This window comes from Sphaerodactylus townsendi, linkage group LG02 (assembly GCF_021028975.2).
Source record: "Sphaerodactylus townsendi isolate TG3544 linkage group LG02, MPM_Stown_v2.3, whole genome shotgun sequence".
NCBI classification, from domain to species: domain Eukaryota; kingdom Metazoa; phylum Chordata; class Lepidosauria; order Squamata; family Sphaerodactylidae; genus Sphaerodactylus; species Sphaerodactylus townsendi.
Window position 1 is genome coordinate 43,418,615 of NC_059426.1, and position 26,802 is coordinate 43,445,416.

At 40.6% G+C, this 26,802-nt stretch overlaps 2 protein-coding genes across 5 annotated transcripts in view; one reads left to right on the forward strand and one right to left on the reverse strand.

Moving 5' to 3' along the window:
* The window catches only part of MBD5 (methyl-CpG binding domain protein 5), a 174,131-nt gene extending 165,952 nt beyond the window's left edge, over window positions 1-8,179 (reverse strand). For all 4 annotated transcript variants that reach the window (XM_048484067.1, XM_048484066.1, XM_048484065.1 and 1 more), the window contains exon 1: window positions 7,646-8,179. The gene's annotated coding sequence lies outside the window, so the exon portion shown is untranslated. The remainder of the gene's footprint in view (window positions 1-7,645) is intronic.
* Window positions 8,180-8,318: 139 nt separating this feature from the next.
* Window positions 8,319-26,802, forward strand: part of ORC4 (origin recognition complex subunit 4) — a 28,004-nt gene continuing 9,520 nt past the window's right edge. Inside the window, exons 1-8 of the mRNA XM_048485465.1 lie at window positions 8,319-8,601; window positions 10,949-11,018; window positions 15,674-15,750; window positions 18,791-18,881; window positions 19,713-19,788; window positions 21,490-21,575; window positions 23,403-23,451; window positions 25,098-25,249. Of these exons, the coding sequence (XP_048341422.1) occupies window positions 10,962-11,018; window positions 15,674-15,750; window positions 18,791-18,881; window positions 19,713-19,788; window positions 21,490-21,575; window positions 23,403-23,451; window positions 25,098-25,249 (588 nt within the window). The 5' untranslated portion in view covers window positions 8,319-8,601; window positions 10,949-10,961. The remainder of the gene's footprint in view (window positions 8,602-10,948; window positions 11,019-15,673; window positions 15,751-18,790; window positions 18,882-19,712; window positions 19,789-21,489; window positions 21,576-23,402; window positions 23,452-25,097; window positions 25,250-26,802) is intronic.

The window sequence follows — 26,802 nt, forward strand, 5'->3', positions numbered from 1 at the left end:
AAGATGTTAAAGACCCAGGAAAAAACTAGAATAAATCAAGGAAATAAAGGTGTTTTCCCATTTTTTTTGAAGATCCCCTCCCCCATTTTCCCATTTCAATTGCTTCAAAAGATTATAGGGCAGCCAAAAATAGTCTCAATCCTAAAACACAGTAGGTGGAAACAGAAATAAATGGATGCTTATTAGTAAAATTGTCACTTGGAGGAAACCTGAGGTTGCACATCTTAGGCATCAAGATTAGTGGAACCAAAGTTCAAGAGTCTGTCTAGAGTGGGAAAGCCTGTTCTGAGGGATTTCCTAGCATTAGGAGACCAATAATTTTCATTTTCTGCCACCTTATACCATGACAAAAACACATTCAGGCATGTTCAAACATGGGGGAGGGGGGAATGTTGCTGTCCACAAGAGTTAATCCAGGCAAAATTAAGGTTCTCTCTGTAGCCCTGACCTGGAGGGCCCAAGCTAGGCCAATTGCATCAGATCATGGAAGCTAAGCAGAGTCACTTTCTGGTTAATATTTGGATGGGTTGATACGCAATCACAGGCAATGGCAAACCACCTTTTTTGCCTTGGAAACTCACAGGTAGTTAACGATCAGCTGCATCTTGATGGCACTTTCCACCTACTACTTCCTATTTAGAAGGGAAGAATTCACTGTGTATACATTAGGATAAAGGGGCAAGTGTGCAGGAAAATGATTAAAGGGCACATGACTCTGATCCCTGAATGGGAAATGGATGTTGGTGGAAGACTATTTCATGCACTGCCATTGAAAAACCTACTGTACAGAGCACTTTCTACTCATCCTGACAGAGGAAAAATCAGAACTAGAAGAGCTGTGATACCTTATAGGGAATAGGTCATGAAGGTACTATGACACACTTGCAAAAGTTAGACATGAATTTATACCAAGTGTTGCAGCTTGCCAATAGACACAAAGGTTTCCAAATAAAAGGCTAATACTGTCATCCTAAGCAGACTTACACCCTGCTATAACCACTGAGGTAAATGGGATTAGAAACATACAACTCTGCTCAGGATGGCCCTGTTAGTGTCTGTTGACCCTAGGGGAGGTAAGATGAAACTCCAGAAGGAAGTGTGGTTTTGATCTGCTGTTCAACTGGTGGGGAATAGGAGTAAAGACACTATACTGCTATTGATGAATCCCAGAATTGCATTGGCTTGTGGTCTACCAAGACTCCCAGATCCCTTTCAAATGTCAAGCCAGGTGTTACCCATCATATATCTGTGCATTTCACTTTCTTCCGCCTAAATGGAGTATCTTACATTTATCTCTGTTGAAGTTCATTTTGTTAGCTTTGGCCCATCTCGCTAACCTGTCCAGGTCATTTTGAATCCTGACTGTCCTCTGGGGTATTAGCTACTCCTCCTAATTTGGTGTCATCTGCAAATTTGATTAACATGCCCTCTATTTCATCATCCAAGTCATTGATAAAAATATTGAATAGAACTTGGCCTAGGACAGAACCCTGTAGCACCCTAGTAGTCACTTCTCTCCAAGATGAAGATGAGCCATTGATGAGCACACTTTGGGTTTGGTCAGTCAACCAATTGCAAATCCATCTAACAGTAGTATTGTCCAGTCCACATTTTACTAGGTTACTTGCAAGGATGGCATGGGGCACCTTATCAAAGGTTTTACTAAAGTCTAGGTATACTACATCAACAGCATTCCGTTCATCTACCAAGCATGTCAGTCTATCAAAAGAGAGAGAGAGAGATGAGATTAGTCTGGCATGACTAGTTTTTCAGAAACCCATGCTGACTTTTAGTAACCACACTGTTCCCTTCTACATGCTTACACACTGTCTGTCTAATTACTTGCTCCAGAATCTTTCCTGGTATTGATGTCAGGCTAACTGGATGATAATTGTTTGGGTCCCCTTTTCCCATTTTTTAAAGATGGAAATAACATTAGCCCTCCTCCAGTCCACTGAGATGTTTCCTGTTCTCCAGGAGTTCTCAAAGATTATAGCAAGTGGTTCTGAGATTACGTCTGCCAGTTCTTTTAATACCCTGGAATGTAGCTCATCAGTCCTGGAGATTTGAATTCATTTAAGGTAGCCAGATATTCCTGCACCACCTCTTTATTCTGTGCTGAATTTCCCCTACTTCATCATCTGTCCCATTTTCTCCTGGGTGAGCACTATTTTCTTTTTGAGAAAAGACCAAGGCAAAGGTGTTAAGTAGTTCTGTCTTTTCTCCGTCCCCTGTTAGCATTTTGCCACCTTCTCCATTCAGTGACTCTATCCTATCCTTTTTCTACGGACATACTTTTTTTGTTTTTAATCCCTTTTTAACCCCTTTTTTGTTGTTTTTAATCTTTCTGGTAAGCCTCAGCTCATTGTGAGCTTTAGCTTTTCTGACTTTCTTCCTACACGTCCTCACTATTTGTTTGAATTCCTTTTTGATGACCCCCCCCCCCTTTCCATTTCTTGCACATGTGAATAGCCAGTGACTTCACTAACATAAGAAACTGGTCTGTATAGTATTCCCCCCGCCCCCCTTCAAATTTGCTCCACAAAGTGTTAGGATAGGGGTAAGATCCATACCCTTTGACTTGCTTCCACTGTTGGATACTATGACTTCCTTCAGCCAAATTGTGAAAGACTTTTATTCAACTAGAAAAGCTTTTTCTCCATCAGAAAAAATCATTAGCCATCGGGAGAAATCTTTCTTCCTTCAAGGTAGATTTGGCAGAGGAAAATCAGAGGATTCTGCTAAGCAGAAAGGAATGGTAAGATCTCACCCCCAGTCTACTTCCTTTTTTAAAATAACATTTTTACTAATTTTTTCAAATATAATTCAAAACTACTCCTGGAGCAACTAGAAATAGATCAGATTGCACTAGATAAGATATCACAAGGCACCAAAGTCCCTAGAGAGAGGCACCTAAATAAAGGAAGTTCCAAGAGACGTTAGGGCAAACTAGGACCATCATGGGAGGCAGGAGGGCTCCCTTACTGCAACAGAGAGGGGACTAACCCAGTCTAACGATCCCAAATTGGCAGGAGAAAATCAAGTAGGGTTCTAGAAGCTAGATTAAAAGTGAAATCCAATACCCTACAACAGAAGGGAGAGGTATCAAATAACATTTTTTCCACCAACAAAGAAAAATGACCTGTAATGAAGGGCGCATATGCTCACTTGTAGTGAAAGGCCTTCGGAGACTGGGCAGTGCTCACTGAGGCCCTGTAGGGATATAAATGTGACAGAAGGGCAAACTGTTAGACAGGTACAACCCTAACTTCCATTTTCTTTACTGTAGGAAGTCTTGCGCATCCGTGAAATGCAATCAGATCAGGCCGAAGCATGACTTGTAGGTCCTATCAAACAGCAAATAGCTGATGTCACATGGTAAGTGGGAAGGAATGACTAGCCAGAAAAACCCCAAATGTGACCTATGGACATTTTTTTCCACCACTCTGTGATGGCAATTCATAGCAACAACCAGCAACTAGGAACACTGCAAAGCCAATAAACTTTCAGATTCCCACTCACAGATGCTTAGAAGTTTAAATACGCTAGAAGCCTTGGGAGACACATTTGAATAATTCTTTCATTATAAGACTGGTCCAAGAACAAATTTATTCTTATACCAAAAAAACACACACCATAAATAGAACATCATAACAAATGTCAGTATTCTAGGACAAACATACTGGAAGCAATCGCTGGTTCGATGGTTTGGAAACTACCGTGTTCAAGAGGAGTTTAAACAAGGCATAAGAACATGCTAATTCAAACATCTTTGAAGAACAAATCTACTATGCAGGAAGAAGGAAGCTACCTGAAGTTTCATCTATGTGAAATTATGGCTTACCCATTAATGTGGTTTAAAGAAAAGACCTGCTCAGTAGTTATGCTTATGGCATTTTGTGTAGTAACTTTTCTTGTAGTTGTGGAGCTCGGTGAATTTCCAGTCATAGCAACTTGCTTGAATTGATCCAAAACCCTAGATGAAGTTGAAGGCTGACCAACTGAAGGTTTAGGCTACAGTCCTTAAGGATTAAGACTTCGTAAGTGTCAGTGAAATCACTGGACTTGCTTCCATGTGAAAATGAATAAAGTTAGACTTGTCAGCTTATACAAGAAATCTGGTTTTTTCCACTAACAGAACAAATGTTTAACAGTGTGCACACAGCATCTAGTTCTAGATTCAGGTGTGCCTCCAAACATTTTAATCATGCATCCATACATCGCTCTGAATTAAAAATGTACAGTTAACCCTTAAATTAAGAAAGTTCTCTGTTGCTGAAGGCTGGACATGGAAATCTAAAATAATCCAAATTTGGCTAGAATGTATATTACAAATTAGAATGTCAGCATGATTAAACAATACGGTGAATGAAGCAACACAAGTAAGAAAGCCCAGATGAGGGAAACAAAGAACTGCAAAGGCTTTAGACAAAAAAAAGGAAAAGAATTTGAGGAGCATATTATTGAAAGCATTAAAAACAAACAAAAATACTGGTTGAAATAAATCAGAATCAGGAGAACTATCAGAGAGGTAGTTGGGCCATTAGACAATTTAGGAGTGAAAGCAGTGGGGTTTTTTTTTAAAAGACAGGAAGACAGCAAAGAAGGTGAGTGAATATTTTGTTCATGCCAATTACTGTTGTAGAGAATATTGAGTAGTTGTCCATCCTAGGACCACTGTTTTCAGGAAGGGCATGTGAAGAACTACCAGTATATCAAATAGAGGAGACAAGAGATGTTACTTCAAGGGTCAACAGACAAACTAAAAACTAACAAGTCACTGAATCGGGATAGTATACACCCAAGAGTTCTTCAGGAACTCAAACGTGAAACTGATTGTAACTACAGTTAACTTTGGAGCTGGAAACTAACAGGCATAACACCAGTTTTTTTTAATGAAAAGAATCGGGGGGGGGGGGAGGAGGGAGTGATTCAGGAAGTTACAGACCATTTAAGTCTAATGCCTAATTGGTGGAAACAATAATCAAAGACAGAATTACTAAGAACATGAAGGAATTATTTGTACCGAAGAGGAATCAGCACAGCATCTGCAAAGGGAAATCATAAGTCACCAATCTTATGTCGTTTTCAAAACCCCTCACCAGAAGCTCCTGATAAAACCTGATAATCACAAAATAAGATGACAACTCCTCTTGTGCATCAGAAAAACTTCACTATGAGGAAATGTGAAAGAGTTGTGTGTGGGTTTTTTTCAGTTTACAGAAGATACAGATGGAGGGGGGCTTTATAAAAGATTTATAAAGTTAAGTGTGATATTAAAAAATTAGAAAGAGAGAATCTGGAAGAGCATGCAGAACATTAAAACTAGGGTATGTATGACATTGACGGATAGTAGATTTAGGACAGACAAAATAAACTACTTATTTATATAATATATTACAAACTACTGGAACTCACTGCCATGGGATGAGGAGCTAGCCACCAATTAAATGTTTTCAAAAGAGGATAAGACAATTACACAGAGACTGGCTGATTAATTTATGAGTCATAAAAATTGAGTGGCACCTCCATGTTTCGAGGCAATGTACCTCTGAAAGTCAGTTACTTGGAGACAGCATCAGGCCTTCTGTTGTAAATCTCCTGAGGCATCTAACCAGCTGCTGCGGGAAACAGAACACTGGATTATTCAGACCATTGATTTGATCAGGGGGTATCGTCTATTCTTAGGTAAGTCTTAACTTTGTCTATCACTGTGTTTTATGGCAAATTTATCATAAGTGCTTGTTTGCAGAAGTGATCTTGCAGCTTGATGCCATGTATATTTACTCAAAAGTAAGTCCTGTGAAACTCAGTGGTTTTCCTTCCAAGTGCGCAGGATCGATCATTAGATCATAATTGCAAATGTAATTTGGAACGAAATGATATTAAACTCAATGTAAGTATGCTAAGCACTGCAGCTTTAAATGCTAAGATTAGTTCTTTGTAGATGGTAAGCAAAGTGATCAAATATGATTACTATACTCAAAAGATGAAGCTTAGATATGTAATGAACAGAACAGCTAACTGAATGGGTATTATTAATACACCCTTAAAATTATTGTCAGCAACAAAATGAAAACAATCCCTCCAAACAGTGATAACTTTCACCAATCGTTTGTGTATAGATAAAACTGAAAAACAACATGACAAATGTGATTACACATGAACCAAACTTTTTTCTATGTATTTGGGGTACATGAATAGTACCTCAGAATTAGGAAACAAAAACATTACTATTAACAGCATATTTTAAACTTCTTCAGAAGTGCAGCTCAAGTTTTACTTCAAATCCTGGTGTTTCAGGACCATTTCCCAAACTTTTCCATCTCACCACGCAAACTTATGTTATATTCCCAAATCAGAGTTTTTAAAAGGCACAAATTATTTACCGACCATTTCAAATATCACTTGAAGAAAGCAGCCTGTATCAAGCTGCGTGTTATTTTGGTCAGATTCTCTCGGCCTATTGAGATGCATGGGCCATCTGTGCACATATCACAGTTCAAACACACTTTGCAGGCTTTGGTAAACTGACTGCATAACAACTTCTTGCTTCAGTATAATACACAAAAACAAAACAGCAAGCTCAGTTTAACAGAATTGCTCAAGCCACACAAAAGTAACAGCTAATTTATTTTCCAAGCTGTTTCTTGACTTTTTGTAACTTTGTTTTGTCTAGTCTTTCAACTGATCAAGCTTAAATCCCCAAAGTTCCCTCAGAAAGAAGTACTATTCCAACCAACAGAATTTCCATACTATAGGACTAGGTACACACTGAATTATGCACATAGGCATTACTCCCCTAAATAAGCAAGTTTGATGCTTAAACTAACACAACTATAAAAATGTTAGAGTCCTTATCAAAACTCAGGAAACAAAATAAATGTGACATCAGGAGGACATGACTCCTTCAAATAAAACCATGCAGACCCTGATCCTCCAATGACTCATAAACATTAACCTCCTAGACAGAAAATTATTTTACTTGCTTACATAAGATAACACACAAAAACAGGGGCAACAAAAAGTCATAAACAGGTTTCAATTTTATATTTAAAATATTATTCCTAAAATACAATATTGATTCTTTATATGAACAGTCAAGGAAAGGTTCCCCCTAAAACAACCCATAAGGCAGCACCTGCCCCTCTGCATAGAAGAGAACTTCACAAGACAACCAATAGAAAAAACTAAGATAAAACACACTCATAAAAACAGTGAATAGCAGTTTGGAACACTTGAGCATGTACCACAACCTAACCATCAGCCCACACACAAGCCAAACAAGATACTGGACTGCCCATGAAAAAAAATACAGCCAACACAGAGCACGGAACGAGGCATTTTCTTTTTGCTAAACAAGGAACTAAAAATTGACTTCTCCCATGCCATACAGAGCAAAACACAGAACTGCATTTTGCAGTCTGAGCCAATTTTATTTTAAATTAAACATTAAACCACCACCACCATGTCAACCAGGAACAGAATTGCTTACATTCTCATGAGTAGGAAAAAAGACAGAATGGAGGGGGGGGGCATGCAAACATCCTCCCCCCAGTCCAGCTCTGCCAGGCACAGAGTGCAATTGTGCTGTGAGAAAACCCATTGCTTCCCCAGCCTCCCTTTCCCCCACAGACTGACTTACCTTCGCTGCACCCCACTTTTATTTCCTCTCCTGGAGCAGTGGCGAGAGAGACACACACAAAGGGTAATAAAGGGGGAGGAGGGGAGAGTAGGGGGATGGGGGGGATGGTGAACTGGCTGCTCCTCCTGTGTGTGTGTGTGTGTGTGGTGAGGTGTCTCCAGCCAGGGCCAAACAGCAGCAGCAGCAAGCAGTGAACAGTAGTAAAGGAGACGGAGCTGTGTTGCTAAGAGGCTTTAGGTCTCTCTCCTCTGACGGCCAAAGCGGGGGAAGAAACTCTCCTGCTCTCTCCCTGTGTCTCTCTGGGATCCTCTAGCCAGGCTGAGGGTGGGGAAGAAACTGGACTCTCCTCAGGCAGAACCCTCCCCCCGCAAACCGATTCAAGGTGGAATTGGTGCTCTGTCCCTTTAACAATATAAATAAAAGGTCCCCCCCGCCTCCCCCTTCCCTCTCCTCTTCATCATCAGCTGCTGCTTGTTGAGGCTCCGGTTCTGGCTGGGATGAAGATGGGAGGCTGTCATTGCGCATGCGCCCCAAGGGAGCTCGCGGGGTCGAAGGAGGGGGAGGGAAAAAAAGGTTGCCACCCATAAGGCGCCGCGCGGCTGGCGGACCCGGAAAAGGATCCCGCTAAGAGGGAAGGGGGAGGAGCAGGAAGTGAAGGGGAGGAGGGGGGAAATCTAGAGAGCGAAGCGGAAGTAAGGAAGGAAGAGGCGAAGAGGAGGAGGGAGTGTTGTTGTTTGTAAACACGCGAGAGAAAAGCGAGCGCGAAGGTCGCTGGGAATATTTTTTCTAGTTCGATGAGCAATAGAAGGATTCTTTCCCCTTCCCCATTGGGTGGGAGCGCGTAGAGTGGAGCGTGAGAGCGGCGCGCGTGCGTACTCGCGTCGAAGAGCCGCCTGTGAGTGGTCGTGGTAACGGTTCATGCCGCTCTCTTGAGGAGCGGCGGGGAAAAACAAAAGGTAAGGGGGGCATTTAGAAGCCTTTTTTCCTTTTGTGTTTCTTTAATTTTTTAATCATTATTATTTATTTAATATTATGTATTATTACTTATAGTTTATGATATTTATTATTTTTATTTATTTAGTTTAAAAAATCAAATAAGGAACAACAAAAAGGACTGGATCTGTAGCAATGCAATAGTGGCTTCCAAAGACTCCCACTTCGCCTTGCCTGATAGTATCTTTTCCTCATCGAAATCGGACTATATTCGTTTCTTCGTCGCGATACTGTGGTGTCTGAGGATGTCAAGGGTGATCGTCAATGCGAGACAGTCAAAGGGATGATTTGGGATGAGGTCCAGGGCTGCATCTTCCTGGTTCAGCGGAAGGGATGTTGAGGATCTGAAACGGCAGCCTTGTTTGTGGGGCGACCTGTGGTGAAGTGAGCAGACTAGCTGCTTTGCGTGGACTTTCCTATCTCCTGATCTTTAATTGGAGTTACTCAGGATTGAACTTTGGGCCCATAGAAGTACATGTTCTGCTTTTCTGCCACTGTGCCATCTCTATGAGATGGAGCTAGATGGGCCAAATTTTTCTGCTTACGGCTGTTAGGTGGTCATACAACAAACAGTTCAAGCCATAAACCTTGAGACTCTCTGGGCCTGAAAATTGTAGGCATGAGCTGGATGCATGCATGCAAGCATTCAACACTTATCGGTGCTCAGATTTTCTGCTTTGTCCTTTGGCACCTCCTAGGTGAGGCTGAGATGTGGAGTTGCCATGGCAACCACAACATCACCAGATCCCAGGGCTCCTGTCAGAGTCTGTGGCTACTAAGGAGAATGTAGTGTTTCAGCCTAAGCTGGGAGGATTTTTTCTCTCTTCTGACTCTCAATGCATTGGACTCAGGTGGCTAAAGAGAGTGGGGGAGATTATGGGTGTTATCTGAGGAGAAACAAGGCAGGTGGGTTTTAGGGTGTTCTGGTCCAGACACTGACTGCACTGCTGCTTGTTGAGTCTTGCTCAAGAGCAGGAAGAAAGCCATGGTGGTATTATCATAACCATGTGAAGCAGAGCCTGATGAGATCATGAGGGAATTGAAAAGGCAAAGTTTAAGAATGGCAAACAGCCCTGCTATATGCTATATACATATATCTATGTATATTTTTCTGGACTGTGAGTTAATCCCTGCTGATTTTCTGGAATCTCTTTTGCTTTAGTTTATATTTACAGCTTGATCATGTATGTCATATAAGCACACTGTGTTCCCTGGGAATCACTCTCAGATAAACATGGATAGAATTCTAGTCTTAATGTCAACATTTTCTTTATACTGGGTTTGCTTAAAAGAAAGTAAAGGCTATTACGGCTTTTTAAAAATGCTGGCAATAACTCTAAATTAGACAGAGGTTAAAGTTCATTTCATCTTTTAGAGTGCTGTTTATAAGCAGCATGAATAAGTTGTTGAAGTTGGTGTTTTCCAGGCTAAGCTTTGTGTTATCCTATACAGTACAGTTTTTGGGAGTCTGTGGCCTGTAAAATGTCCAAGCATTGTGTCTAGTTTAGAAACTTTTTCCTTGCAAAAAAAAAAATTCAAGTGTGATGTTTGTTGATTAATGCATATGATTGGTATCTGGAGCTGTATGGTAAATCTTGGTCCTCTAAATCATATATTCCACATACAATACACTTTACATCAGGGAACTCAATCTTTTTGATCCTGTGGATACCTTTGGAATTGCTGCCCAAATTGCTGCCACAGAGCCAAACACAATGCCTTCCTCATTGCTGTGAAAAAAATGGCAGAACGGAATAAAAAGAAACAAAGGAAAGACAGAGGAAAGGAATGGGAATAAAAAGACAAAACTTGAAGGGGGAATGGTGACAGAAATCTAGATGCTTGTTTTCTGCTTCTGCTGCAGCTTTCATTTTAATGATACAGGCAGTAACAAGTCCTGCTGTTCAAAGGTCCCACCCATAATTTAAAAAGCTTGATAGTTTCCAGGGGAAGTATTGGTGAGTCACCTGGCACCAATGGTCACCATGTTGGGCCTAATGCTCCTATTCTGATCAGTGCCAAAAAATACTGAAGTAGGAATGGAGATTTTTTATATCCTAAATCTTTCATGGAAATTAAGCTTTGGACTGGACTTGATACTGCTTCCTCTCTCAGGGAACAGTTTCTCATTGGTGGGGCTTATGATGTGGAATGGCCCAAGGCTTATTCTGGAGAGAAGAAATGTGCAAGTATCTTTTACCTAGTCAAGTGTTTCTATCCCTTTGTTGAATAAGGATTTGGGGATGAATTTGTGTGCATGAGCAAGTTCTACTATATATAAATAATTTCTCCCTCCCCCCCTTTGCTTAGGGTATCAATTACAATGGGCAAACGTAAGTTGAAGGAAGACAAGTTTACAAATGGAGAATGTATCTCAAAGGTAAGTAAAATACTTCTTGAGACAGAATGTCTTGAATGTGAGATATGTTAGTTTATTTACTTATTCATGCTAGCGTAGTTAACTACCTTATGTTGAAAAAGAGCTCATCTACTATTATGCATGTGCAGGAGTGGGCTGGGGCCATGGGCTCAGTGATAGAACAGTTATTTTGCATGCAGGAGGTTCCAGGTAGAATCCCTGGCACTGCCTGTTAAAAAGGATCAGGTCGCAGATGAAGTTGAAAAGCTCTGCTTGAGTGCATGAGACTCAAGAGAGCTGTTGCCTGTCACTGACCTTGACAGACCAGTGGTCTTGACTAAGCTTCATGTTGGATACATCGTGGGTTGGCACAAGAAATTAAATGGGAAATTTTTCGGAGTTTTGCAGAAGCCGCAGATGATACAGAAAAAGTTTACGCAGAAATGCGTATAATGTATGCACAGTGTGGTCTGCTATTAACATACTTTATCTTTTAATATCATAAATATGCACAATTTCTTTTTTAACATTAAAACAAAAGAAACAAATTCAGACTTCTTCTGTGGTACAAAGAGTGGGCCAAAAAATATTATGCGGATTTCCAGATCGCAGGGGGCACCATCCCCTAATGCCAGCAGTGTGGAAGGGAGAACTGTACTTACATTTTCTTGTTATAAAAATACATATTTTTAAATTCCATAAATATGCCAAATAGTACAATTTAATGTAACTAATTTACAAATGATGCTTTGTACATTGTTGGATCAGTGCAAACTAAGTACAAATTTAGTACGAACATAATTTCAAAATAAGGAACTAAATGTTGCATATATTTCCATCCCCCCATTTCTTTTTTCAAGTTTTTTTTCTGTGCCTTCAGGATTTTTGTAAATCTTATGTTCAGTTGTGGTATCATGAATGTATGTGGCACCATAATTTTTCTACTACGTGACTTACCTCTTATCTTAGTCCCCTCCCCCTCCAGTTGTGCCAATTTATTTTGGGTCTTTAGTTTTGTATATGTATCCTTTCACCATTCAAAGTTAATATTCTGAATAACTTGTGCAAGGTAAAGAATGAAGATATTAGAACAGAAAACCTATTTAAGTGCTGCCTTAACAGCCTTTTAAAAGCCAACATGGTGTAGTGGTTAAGAGCAGATAGACTCTAATCTAGATAACTGGGTTTGATTCCCCACTCCTCCGTATAAGTGGCCGACTCTTTTCTGGCCAACTGGATTTGTTTCACCGCTCTTCCACATGAAGCCTACTGGATGACCTTGGACTAGTCACAGTTCTCTGAGGACTCTCTTAGCTCCACCTACCTCACAAGGTTTTTGTTTTGGGGAGAGGAAGGGGAGGAGTTTGGAAGCTGCTTTGATACTCCTACAGAAGAGAAAAGTGAGGTATAAATCCAAACTGTTCTCTTCTTCTTTTCTTAACATACTTCTTTGAGTGATACTCTGCCTGTTCTCAGTGATTATTTAAAAAAAATAGAATTATTTTTCTTTAAATTATATTTTTAAAATTTAACTTGGATTTTTACAATAAATCCTTTTTGAGGAAAAGTCTACCTCAAGGTAGTCTTTTATATAAGGTACATTATAGTCCAAAGGTTATTCATCATGAAATATGGATTAGTTTTTAATTACATAGCATGAGGCTGTATATTCATCCAATGTCTACATTTTTTGTAAATCCAATAATCAGTTCACAATGTTATGCTCTACCAGAGGTTTCTGTAAATTTTGGACAGTTTTTCTGTTTAGAAGATCTTGTCGCATTTGCTTGGTTTTGCAGTTCTCAAAACTGTGAATTTCTGTCTTCAGAGATAAAACACCTCTTCTTTGCAGCAAAAATGTTATAAAATGTGCAGAGCTGAGAAAAAAAATAATCCCTTTGTTCCTTTGCAAATCTATGTACACAGAATAAACCCCTTACCTCTTAAGTGCTAAGTTCAGTGAGCTGAAGATTGTTTGGAGTGGAATAGATATACACAAGGAGCTAAGTATGAGGAGGAAGGGGCAAGAAGTAAAAATGAAAGTGAAAACTTTTGAGTAAAAGGTCCACACGTTTTGAGATTTTTGTGCGTATATCATATTATTCTCCCTTTGAAGAAGAAAACATGTAAAGGCAGCAAGTTGTAAAAAAGACCCAGTTTGGGAATATTTTAATGAAATTCCTCTACCTATGGATAAGACTTGCATGCCTGCAAAATACAAAGGTTGCAACAAAGAAATACTGGACCTGGTGCCCTGGATGAAATAACATTATGAGAAGTGCTGTTTATGTAGAAAACCATGATTTAAATATAGTCTTACTGACTACCCTGAGTCCAACCCAGTGTCTGCCCTTTGTGATATCTTTTTGATATTTTGTCATTTAGCTTTCTAGGGTACAGTATTTCTGCCCAGTAGCATGGGCAGCAGTCTGCTTCATTCAACATACATTCTGCTTCAGAAAAATGTACTGAATGTTGCCAAAGTCTTATGGTTTTTTTGTAGTACTATTTAATTTCAAAATATATTTATATGTATTGTATGTATTGTGTGTGTAAATGTTTGTACCTAGGATAGAAATAAATTTCTGTAGGCAGGTATAAGTAAGCTGGCAGGCATTAACTATATACAAACATCAGTTTTGGCACAGGCACGATTCTTAAATTTGTATTTATTATTTGTTTATTAATGTCTTCAGTTGCTTAGTTGTTATGAGAGGTTCTTTGCTTTAAGTTGACATAGTTAGATGTTATTAATGGATTCACAGTGACTGGGTTCTAAAAAGCTGGTATCCTTTTAGAACCCAAATAGTATACATATAGCCTTGACTCTGTTAGCTGCCTACTTCACATAAAGCTCCATCCTGAGGTAACTATAGCACAACACTAATATGCCAGACTGGTAATCTACTTGTGTATATAATTCCCATTCTAACAGTTTTAGGACAACTTCTTCTACACTCATAAGATATATTCCCTTCCCTTTTATTTACAGTCACTGTGGAAAGTCTCCTACTATTCCACCTTCAGCCTCGACCACTAAAAAAACCTCCCAGTTTTCTTGTCTGAGTATTTTCTTCTTTCAGCACACACTGATGCACAGTATGTTTCAAGTCAGGTCTCCTCCCTGACTGAAATTATCTCAGAGTAGATATTTAACATACGCAGTTAAGGAACTTGATATCAGCTTGCAGGAATCCAAATTGCTCCCCAGACTTCGGTCTCAGAGAGATACCTCTTCCCTGTCTGAGTCATCTGGTTGCTCCGCCAATCAGAGCGCAGGTCAACCTACCCAGTCTAGGTGCTTTCCCTGACTGGAAGTTTTTCTCCACTCTATTATAGCACCTTATTCCACTGGTGGTGGACGGGGGGGAGTGGCGTTCCACTGGCATATATGATGTCTGTGAAGCCTCAGGGCCATTCACACGCTGAGGTGCAAGTGACCCCAGAGCAGCCGCTGCCCACGGAGAAAAGGAGGTGCCCACGGAGGCGCCTCCATTTCCTTTCCCCACACTCACCTTCTGTCCTTGTTGATCTCCACAGTAACGGGGAGCCACACGCATGCTATCCTCCATTTGCATGGCACTGGCAGGCAAATGCCGTTTCCCTGTGAAACAATGTTTCCCCCATGGAAAGCACGGTGCTGCCTCGATTTAGAGGCGGCAGCTGTGCAAACAGCGCCCCTGGAACAGATACCGTTCCAGGGGTGCTGTTTTTCGCCCATGTGGAATCTGCCACTGACTGACTTGCACTTTGAATTTTCTATTTTGCTCTTCCGTCTGTCACAAAAGCTGTAGTGCAGTAAACTAATAGTTGTCTGTGCAAACATGACCTTACATCTTTCAGTCAGCATAATTAATGCAGAGGCCTGAGTTTGTTCACCTTCTGGCTAACACTGATCTTTTCCCCTTAAAGTTTTGTTCCTTTCATATCACAGGAGAGTTTGTATTGTTGTGAATAAGATCCATAAATTGTAAATGAAAAGCAAATGCTCTTGCCCAATAACTGCTTCTATCGACCAACCATGATTAGGCTCAGGCATTCTTTAAACAGTGCATATTTGATGTGGAGCATCAAAAAGATTTAGATATAGGCATCTAAGTTATTATTTGATCCAAGCATAACGTATCAGGTAATTTTGATGCCTTATCTTGTACATTTGGAAAATCAAGGATACAGAAAGGTTTTCACATTTGTTGCGACGGGATACTCTTCCCTTAGCAGTTATAGATGGGAGATGTAAGGCAATCGGCTTTGTGAAACAGGTATGTCCTTGTGAGGATGATAGTGTTGAAACTGCGGAGCATGTTCTATCGGATTGTGTTTTTTTACGTAGATATTTGTAGTGCTCTTATGATACTAATAGCTATGGATTATCCTGGACAACATAAATTGTTTTTCTTGCACTTTTATTTTCTAATAAGAATTTTGAAATAACACATCAAGTGACTAAATTTGGCATGGTGGCATGCAAGATTCAAAGGGCTCTGGTATTATAAAGGTTGTCCTCAACTGTATGATTAATATTAGTCAGGTTACTTGTCTTTGGATTTCTACTGTGTTCACACTGTCATTATTGATTTTATTGTTTTTATCTTGTGCTTGTCATTTACTGTAAATAAATAATGATTGATAGTTAGCTATAGTATGTTTGAATGTTTGGAATCTACAATGTGCAGGTACAATGGATACTTCGGGAAAGATTTTGTCGTCTGAGTCCAAGTGCAAAGTTGTTTGGAATGGAACTTCAGTACAAGTAAGTACTCTCCCTCCTCTCGAAAAGCACATTCTTTCCCCCACTTACTAGTCCTTTAGACATTGATCTATAAGTTGTAAACCAAGAATTGGATATTTTGGGTAACATTTTGTTTATTGGCAATCTTCAAAAGGGCTTCTACAAAGACCAAAGCATATAAATAGAATATGGTAGTAGTTGATGATATCAAATGGCAGTTCTGTTTTCCTGTGATTCTTACAACAGTTGATTGTGCTTTTTTCATCCTAACTTAACAGAAATTGCACTCTAGAATGGGGGTATTCATTTGGCAAAGTCAAACCAAAAAACCTTACTGGTATTTTTTGGGGCTTATTTCTCCCCTCTGCCCAAAATGACGTGATTTAAGCAGCCAAAACGAGGATCCCCCAAAAATGCTGAGTTTTTCAGCATTTTTCAGGTTGTTTTGGACTTGCCTGTAACTCTTGCATAGTGGTAACATAGAGTAGATAAACTGTGGTCTGTATCCTCAGGTATCCTGTATCTTCAGTTGCCTGACAGCCATGTAGGTGAAACAAGCTGAACAATAAGATCCTGGAAAAGACCTACCCTGTTTTCCCAAAAATAAGACATTCCCTGAAAATAAGACGTAGTAGAGGTTTTGCTGAAGTGCTAAATATAAAGCATCCCCCGAAAGTAAGACGTAGCAAAGGCCCTTTCCGCACAGTGGAAAGGGCGCCTCTCCACCGGCAGAAATTATGCCGGTGGAGGGGAGGGGGCCGTTCGCACGGGAGCATGTGAGCGGCCCCCGCAGAGGCCAGCACAGAAGAGGCGGATCCACACGGAGCCGCCTCTTCTGCGTCGCCCCCCACTCACCTTGTTCTCCAGCATCTGTCTGGAGGGCTGCAGGGACCCGCCCATGCTGTCCTCCGACCTCCAGGGGTCAGAGGGCAGCGTGGGTGGGTCTCAGCAGCCCTCCAGACTGACGCCGGAGGATGAGGTGAGTGGGGGGGACAGGAAAGCAGCGCCTTTGGTGCGGTGTGGTTCGCACTGCGCTGATGGGAAGGCGGCACTTTCCAAAAATCTCCCTCGGGAAGGGAGGTGGAAAGCGGCGCCTTCACGCTGCTCGGGGCCGCACAGGACGGCCCTGAACAGCTCCCCAGGGACCGGTGTTTTTCTGTCCCTGGTCCGCTGTTTTTGGCCCCGTGCAGAAAGGGCCAAAGTTTTTGTTTGGAAGCATGCCCGTCGAACAGAACACCAGAGCATGCAGTTGTGGAGCGGAAAAATAAGACATCCCCTGAAAATAAGACATAGCGCATCTTGGGGAGCAAAAATTGATATAAGACACTCTTATTTTTGGGGAAACACGGTAGTACTTAACTGGAGTTAATGGAACAGCTGCTTAATTTCTGGAAATTAGATTATGATAACCATATTTATCTTTGTGCTACTTCTTTATTTTTATTTGTTTTTCAAAAAACCCATGAGGCAGCGTGCCTGATCTTGTCAGATCTTGGAAGCTAACCAAGGTCAGCCTTGGTCAGTGTTTGGATGGGAAACCACCAAGGAATACCGTGTGGTTACTGTACAGAGGCAGGCAACTACCTCTGAACATGTCTTGCCTGGAGACCACTACAGGGTCGGCATAAGTTATCTGCAACTTGACTGCAAAAAAGGGCAGCTAGCAGTTCTGCTTGAATGTAGATGAATATGTTTTTTTAATTGATAAATATATTGATTGACCTAAAGGAAATTTTTATTTTATAATATTAGATCCTGTCCTTGATTATATGATGATTCAACATTACTTTCAGGTACTGCTGTCTTTTAGGGCCCCACGAAGAGCAATATATTAGTATCATCTGATTTGAAGTGAATATATCTTTGATAACTGAAGGGAAAAGCAGGGAGAAGTCATTATTCCCAAGCCTGTATAAAAATTAATAGCTTGCAAACCAAAATTACCCTGGTAAACTGTTTTCCTTGAGCTTTCTGTATAACTTGCCTGTTGAATAAATAGAATTAAGAATCAAAAAAGTTAAGACACTATACATATATGGGCTGAATATGTATAAGTTAAAACCATAAATCTAAACAAATGTGTGTGTGGTATGTGTGTAATGTGTGTATGTTACAATATTCCTTAAAAGCATATATCCTGACCCAAATGATAGCCTCACAAATGTATATGAGTACAAAAGACCATTATTGATCCTGACCAAACACGTTTTGACCTATTGACCTTCTTCATGGTCAAATAATATAGATTTTAAGCATGCAGAAAGGCTCCAAGCATTAAAATAATACATCATACTCCCTAAAATAGATGAAGGTCTATAATAGTAAGAACACTCTAACAAAAGTCAGATATAAAACAGAGGCCTCTTAGTATCTTGCTGCCATAATCATATACATGTATCTAGATGGTGATTTAGTAGTGCGCCTTTCTCTCCTGGTCAAAGAATAAAATAATGTCGGGAGCCAGCGTTCGTGTAATAGTGCCATATTGAATAAATAGTCCTTAGGTTGCAATTCGCCAATTACCGTATAGTTTCATATCACCTGAACAAATTTTTCCTTCTAAGAAGAGAATGGCTTCTCGAATCTCAGAAATAAACGGTAATTCTAGACATGTTCTCTCAAACACATTTCCCTTTTCAAAGACTTTTTCTCTTCATTGGTTGTTTCCTTGCTGTGTTTTCAAATATATAATATGCCATTGTGCTTTCCTGAAAAATTGATGGATAGGTTGGGTTGTATCATAAAATATGTTTTTTGTTACTGTACTTCATTGAAATATCTGCTTGATTTTTCTATTTGTCAACAGCAACTATGTTGAAAGTTGGTGGGCTAGAATTTTATTAATGAGTTAAGCAGCTATATATGAAATTTACCTTATATACCTGTCGCTTGTGCTGACATTTAGTTTTCTATCGCTAAATACGTGTTTGAATACTTTAAAAACGCTTGTAATTAATTGTAGTTTTCTCATTATAAGAAATGTTAAAATTTAATCTATAACCTTGTCCCTAAAACTGCTTCCTGTAAAGTTTAGTTATTTATATTTCTCTTTTCACCACAGGCATTTAGCTGAGCTATTGAAACGTACTGCTCTCCATGGCGAAAGCAACTCTGCACTCATTATTGGACCCCGAGGCTCAGGAAAAACTCTGGTAGTATTTTAATATTAGTTAGCTTGATGCACGGTATTCTGAATTTAAACGGCTGTAACCACCGAAGCTTGGTTTTCTAATATTACAAAACTTCACTGCTTGTTTAGCTTTCAAGTTTGGTATATGATCTTTCTCAGATAATATAGTTATTGAATCATTTGCACTGTTTACAGTATGTGAGTACAAAGTAATTGATTTTTTTTACAAAGAAGACAGGTATAGCGTAGACTACTTTAAAGACTTGCCTCTTGGATAGCACTGTAATTTCAAGATAAGCCAAATGTGATTCATATATAAGCACTTCCTAGAATCAGTCTTTCAGTTGTCCTTCTTATACAACTGTTTAAAACGTTATCTGGCTGGGTGGATTCAGTCTGTCTGCATAATGGAGTTCACAGTTCAGATTTTTGCTGCCTTCCCTCAGCAACTCCCTGAGCTGCAAATTTGTGACAGGGAAGTTATACGGCATCAGTTATGTGATAGAAACAGGACAAATCAAAATGATGAACTTTCCAGTGCCAAAGCCAGCACCTATGAAGATATAAACCTGCTTTTGGCAATGTCAGAGAGCCATCGATAGGAAGCAGAGACTAGACACTGGGAATGAGCACTGTAACAAGGAGCAAGACGAGGTTCAGCACCCTGGGAGGTCCTCCACTGTTGGGTGACTGATGAATATATTTTATGTATACTAAATATACTGATGAGCCTTCTGTCCGATAGAAGATGTTTGTACAACAAAGGTGGCATGCAGTAAGGGGTCTGCAATAAGCAGAGGTGTGTACTCCGTCTTATACTAGGTGTTTTACTTCAATCTTCATTTCCTCCTAGTTAATACGTCACACCCTGGAAAAACTCATGGAAATAAAGGAAGTTAAGGATAACACCTTACAGGTTCATTTAAATGGTAAGAAACACACCATTTGGTTACTACATTTCTTGAAGATTATTTTAATGTACAGCCCCATCCAAAGGGCAGGGGCCAAAACCAGCTTGGGGGAGCAGCGTGTGGCTGTACTGGCGGATTTGTCCTTCCTGGGGCACTTATCCTGGCAAAGATGTTGCCGTGTGACCACGGGGCTGGGTGCTGCGCCAGTGCTTCCACTCTACTTCTGGCTTTGTTGGCATGGCTGGGATGTTGTGGAGGCATGTTATAATGGTATACAAATGTTATAATTATATAAATGCTATATAAATGTTTTAATTATTTTCATGAATAATAGAGTTTTAAAGTTCGCACTAGAGCCAGACAGGTTCTTTTCCCTTCTGTATATTAGATACCGTCTCTGGCTCATTATATATTTTTTGCATGTTCCGGAGGCGTTCCCAGAGATGGAGCTGACATTAGCTGGCTCCCACCCCATCTTAATAGGAAACTCTGCCAAAGCTTGGTCTACAACTTATGCCACTCTTTGGGTGGCATAAGTCCATGTAGCCCTACAGAGGACTTTTCAGCGGAAGCAAAGTTTTTTTTTTTTTTAATATTCTGCCTTCCTGTGCCACTGGAAAGCCCTCTGAAGGAGGTGGTGCGGCAGTGGAGCCAACCCCAGCCCCCAGGAGCTGTAAATGGAGCTGCCCATGTTGTAATCCATTTGTTTGGATTAAAAATGGCCAGGAGGTTTTCTCTTGTTTCCATAAGGTTACTAGCAGCAGGGATAGAATTGTAAACAAAGCCTCTGAGATTCTGCATCCCCAGCTCTGTCCATGTGATCTCAGAGAGGACTTATTTGAGGATGGTATGAAGAAGGTGTGGCCACTAAATGCTTGATGCCAAGGCAGTTCTAACATCTAACAAGGCAGTTACTATCAATGACAAATAGTTTGTCACTTAATGAATGAACCTGAAGGACCACGATTCTGAACTATGATGTCCTGTTTTGAAATATAGATTTATAGGAAAGGCCACAAACTGTGGTTTGTGATTTTTTGCTGGTCTGAAGCAAAAGCAGAAGTGTTAGCTTAGCTGGAAGAAACTGAGACATGAGGCATCTTGACTGTTGTTCCCCATACTGCTTCACATAGTGACTGATCAGAGTATGTTACATCATCTGTATGATGCAATTTAGCCCAATCCTGATGGGGACAACGACGAATAGACTGTTGGAGTAAGTGCAGGACTGCTCCGGTGCACTTGTACACCCCACCGACATAAATGGCACTTACGTCTGAGGGGAGGGCTAACAGGGAGGTGGGCAGGCATTGTGGGCTTTGTGGCACCTGACCTGGAAGAGCCTTTGTCCCACAGAGCTGGCTGGTCTAAATTTGGCTGCTGGTGCAGCTGGGGGCAGGGTGAGGATGGGGGTTCCTGGACTGGAGCCGACTTTAGTTGGGTTCCACTAGGCTTTCAAGCTGGGAATATCCCTGGTGCAGGTCTCGGACTTATGCCACCGGAAAGGATAGCGCAAGTCTGTTTTGCCCTCTGGAGGGCTTTCAGGCAGCCAGGGTTTCCCCCATTTTTGTTGCCTCTCCATTCTGCCTAGATGCTCTCTGGATTGGACAGTCTGCTGCTTGCCTGTTTCTGAAGGTTCCTCTGATTTTGCTCAGTGAGAAGATTTCTATTGTCTTGATGTACATAAAATATAGACAATGTATTGCTTTTATTTTGTAGGATTACTCCAGACCAATGATAAGATTGCCCTTAAGGAGATTACAAAACAGTTAAATCTGGAAAATGTGGTTGGAGATAAAGTTTTCGTAAGTAAAAAGCTTGGATATTGTTAGAAGTTCTGGAAATGTTTGTTGCAGTAGACCAAGGGTCCCCAGCTATTTTGAAAATTGAAACTCCTCTCATTTGAATGTGAGCAGTCAGTGACAACTCCTGCCTTACTCAATTACAGTAACGGTTTTAATCATAGTTTTCATTTTGAATTTTTCTTGATTTATTTTCTGAGAATCAATAATGGGAATTCGATCCTAGAAGAACTCATCTTTCATTATCTGGAATTTGCAGGAAACAAGGAAATTAATGATGTTAAAAAAATGTACAGCACATTAAAAACAATCGTTTGAACTGTGTACAGCGCCTTTCTTAGCGTTAAGGTGAATGTCTTCAGCTATCTCTGTTTAGGAGGGCAGGTGTAATCTGATGATTTAACAAATGATGATTTAACAGTGAAATTGAAAGCTACTTTCATGTACTACCTGGAAAGTGTGAGAGAGATGAGAGCGAGTCTCTGATCTGCTTTCTTTGCTTTAGATCATAGGTGTCAAACTTGCGACCCTCCAGATGTTATGGACTACAGTTCCCATCATCCCCTGCCATCATCATGCTGGCAGGGGATGATGGGAACTGTAGTCCATAACATCAGGAGGGCTCCCTACTAAAGTTTGACACTCCTTGTGCTTCAGATAGTATGCAATGGGGAAACTAGTGCATGTCTCCCATGGCCAGGTTGGCGTTTCAGTTAAAGCTCTCACTTGAGAGTAGCTCTCACTTTTGAGAGCCAAGCGTGCAGGTTCTTGTGTGATCTTGCAAAAATGAGGAAAATGGATTTGTGTTCTCTTTCTCTGCTTATCGAAGGAAAGTATAAAACTGTCACCCATCTCTGCTTTGCTAGGCCATAGTAGGTTTTTTAGATAACATTATGCAGTTGCAGATTTTGCCATAAAATTACTGCTTGTTATTTTCCAACCCAAGTGTAACACCACCTACCCTTTTGTAACCTTTCAAACTGAAAGTCAGCCTGCTTTTTCACAGGCCTGCTGAGCCAAGGGATTTGCACCAGAGCCATATGTGGCTCAGTAAGGAACCAAATATAAGCTCCATAAAAACAAAATGAAACCTTTCAGTTCAGGTATATTCTATAGGTAGGCAGGTTGTTAGAATAACCGCTATGTAAAAGGAATGGCGGGCAAAGATTTTTATGACTTCTTAAGGATGCTTTACTGACGGGGAAATAATGGAAGTGAATGGTAGCTATTAATCGAAGTGCTGACAGTGCACAGATTTAGGCCCATGCATATCATGTAGAGATCTGATATAACAAGCTACTTCTAATGAAAGAACCCAACAACCAGGAGTTGAGCTCTAGAAAATGTATGGGTCATTATGCAGCATGCCAATTGTCAGTAATTACATTTTCAGTTATGTAAATGACCTTTCTTATAATGAGATTCTAATTATTTTTGTTCTGAATGTTGACATAACTTGGCTCTGAAGTTATGAAAAGTTGCTGACCTCAGTGTGGCCTGTCAGGGGTCCTAGAGAGTTGTGAAGTGCTTTTTATGAATCGGTCTTAAAGGCTGGCAAGGGGGGAAAACCCATTCGGAGAAAAATTTCTCCTTATTACTAACATATAACTCAAAGGTAAAAGAGCTCCTCTGTGTTGAAATTAGTATTTGAAATTCTCACCTCCCCCCCCCCCCCCAATACAGTAGGACAAAATAGTTGTAAGAAATGCCTTGTTTTGTTTTTTAATAAAAAGACTAAAAGCAAATTCCTAAATGACAGTTCTTAGCACTTTTTTCATATTTTAATCTTTATATAAAATAGTTAATCATTCAAACTTTTTACTTTTCTAGGGTAGTTTTTCAGAAAATCTTGCATTTCTTCTTGAAGCATTAAAGAGAGGTAAAAATGGTTCCCTTGTAGTGATTGACAAAGTATGTGTGGTTTAATCTGGCATGACTGCATTGTAAATTGTAGAAATGATTGAGGAGAAGAGAAACATGGGATTGCACTTCAACTGGATGAGCCTGGGGGAGAAAGCTTGGATGTGAATGAAAGGCTTACATTGTTTCCATAAAATTGTCTTCGTTTTCTGTTAGGATTTTACAGCACTTATACAATTATGCGGGCAGTGAACGCATTTCCTCCAAGTCATTTTTATTCCCCACGGTAATGATTTGAATCCACAAACCAGTGAAAATGGGGTGCTACAAAATTGGGAAATGTTGCTTAAATATACTGAAAATGTAATCTCTTAGGCGCCGACTCTTTAGAAAGAAGAACTTTCCCACTTTACTAGGAGTGCAAAATAGAATTGGCAGACCAGTCGTTTAGCTGATTAATTTTAAAGGCAAATTTAAAATCAGCAAAATGGAGTTAGAAAGACTAATTTTTCAGGCTGTTTTATAATTCTGCTTGTCAGGAATGAAAAGGTGTTAAAAATAGGGGTTTTAGGAAACGTTGGTTCAATTCACCCTCAGCCCAATGCCAAGTGAAAACCCACTGAAGATGTTCAGACCCATGGGCAGTCCAGAGACAGCAAACACTTACTGTCTCTGCATGTACAAGACCTTTCAGACATGTGTCTGAAGAAGATTCGCAGCCACACTGCTCAGCCAGGGAGTGTAAAAGAAGCTCATTCGCTCCCTGGTATTTTAATCCCACTACTCAAGCTGGACATGAAAAATGCACATGGATCTTACCTACAAAGTGGCTAGCTCCAGTGGCTCACTCAGGAATGTCCAAAGCCCCCCAATCCCTCTGGGTACAGAACATACAGCTCTGTAGAGCTGATTTAGCTGCCCTAGTAATGTGGGGCCCGCAAATCTGTGGTCTCAGATAGCATTAATGGACTACAATTTCATCAAGCCCCTGCCACCCCAGGGCCAACTCGGAATTGCGGGAAGCAGGGGCTGATGGGAATTGTAGTCCATGAATATCTGGAGACCCACAGGTTGCAGACCCCAAAGACATATGCCCTTTCTTGCCATGGAACTCTTAAGGATGAGTGCTGCAGGCAGGGCACTCCATAATAAAGGAAACCGTTAGGCTGTCTCCTTTCCTAATAATGAGTGGTAACTTTTGTTTAGTGACTTTTTATTGAATTGTTGTATATTTTTTTCAGTCTCTCAAAACGCACCTGTACTGCGTAGGAGGCATAGGAGGTTAAGAGCTCGTGTATCTAATCTGGAGGAACCCGCTTGATCTCTAGAAGCCTTGTCATTCGGGAGCTGTGGAGGCTTATCTGGGGGGAATTCAGATTAGCCTGTACACTCCTTACCATTGATGCCAGCTAAGGGCGACCTTGGGTTAGCTCACAGCTCGGAGGCTCTTCCCTAGCCCCACACTACCACTTGGCTATATGTGTAGTTTGTTGTGAGGGGGGAAGGGCTAAGGAGATTGGAAGCTCCCTTTGAGTCTCCTCTACAAGGAGAGAAAGGGTGTGATATGTAAATCCAAACTCTTTCTTCTTCTATTGAAGCCTTTCTGGTAACATTAACCGGTTTAATCCTAACGCTTACCCATTTGGTTTTTGTTGGTTCTCTTAGGTGACCGTGCTCACAGTTGTCCCGTACTTTTCATTCTGGAGGAATTTGATCTTTATGTTCATCATAAGAACCAGAGTTTGTTGTATAATCTCTTTGATGTATCCCAATCCGCACAGACGCCTATAGTTGTTATTGGTTTGACTTGCAGACTGGTAAGATGGGTTGAGTATTTATTTATTTATTTTCGACATCCCTTAGAATGCATATCTCACATACGGGCTTCTCAAGAACTTGAGAAGTGTATGAATTGGCTCCACATATATTTCAGATTGTGCTTTTAGTCAAAACTCTGAAACCTCTGCTTATGCTACTGAAGGTAAAAAGCCTTTGTGGGGTCATGCTGCTAAAGATATCTGCAAGTTAATTCTATTCTGTTAGATCTCTCACATATGGAAATGTCAAAAATTCAGTTAGATCTGTTTATGATGTAGAATGAAATAGCGAAGAATGAGGGCCTGTGTGTTCTTTTTGTTACTCTGCTCGAGCGAAGTATAAAAATATAAACAGCCAGATTACTCCAAGTCCAAACACCTGTATTGGCAGGACCCTGATTGGGAAAGAGGGGTCATACCTTGAAATTGTCTGAGTGGCCACTCCTTTTGATTAGGAGAGTATTGAGGAGTTTAGCCAGAGATTCTGCATAAAAATGGCAATAAAGGAGAACATGGGCAACAGATTCTGTATGGCCTTGTTTACATGGACAGTATCTGAACGCATATGGAATCTTCTCAAACTTCCCCAATAGCACATCTGAAGGTAAAACACTAAACCTGGTAACAGTAAAAGCTCCATGTGACTGTGGGTTGGATGGATTGTAAGGCTTCAGGAGAAGGTGATGTCTATAGGTTCCTCACCAGATACTATTGAGAAAACTCAGCAATCAATTAAAAACTGGTTGAGAAACAGGAAGCAAAGGGTGGGTGTAAATGGGAAGTTCTCACAATGGAGAGATGTAGGGAGTGGTGTCCCCCAAGAATCCGTTTTGGGACCAGTGCTCTGTAACCTATTCATAAATGACCTGGAAGTAGGGGTGGGTAGCGTGGTGGCCAAGTTTGTGGATGATACCAAATTATGTAGGGTGGTGAGAACTGCAAAGGATTGCGAAGAGCTCCAAGTAGATTGAATTTCCGCGGCCGCCTGATAAAATTAGAACTACAATTCCCATCAGCCTCTGTCAGCATGGCCAATTGGCCATGCTGGTAGGGGCTGATGGGAATTATAGTTCCTGAACATCTGGAGAGCCGCAGGTTCCCTACCCCTGAAGTAGACCTTTCTAAATTAGATGAGTGGACTAAGAAATAGCAAATGCAGTCCAATATAGCAAAAAATCCAAACTTCATATACACGCTACAGGGGTCAGTGCTATCAGTCACAGACCAGGAAAGGGACTTGGGCGTCTTAGTTGATAGTTCCATGGGAATGTCAACTCAATGCATGGCAGGTGTGAAAAAGGCAAACTCTATGCTGGAGATAATTAGGAAAGGAATTGACAATAAAACTGCAAAGATTGTCATGTCCTTTTATAAAGCAGTGGTGCGACAACACTTGGAGTACTGTGTTCAGTTCTGGTCGCCACATCTCAAAAAGGATATTGAAGAGATAGAAAAAGTGCAGAGAAGGGCAACAAGGATGATTGAGGGACTGGAGCACCTTCCTTATGAGGAGAGGCTGCAGCGTTTGGGACTCTTTCGTTTGGAGAGGAGAC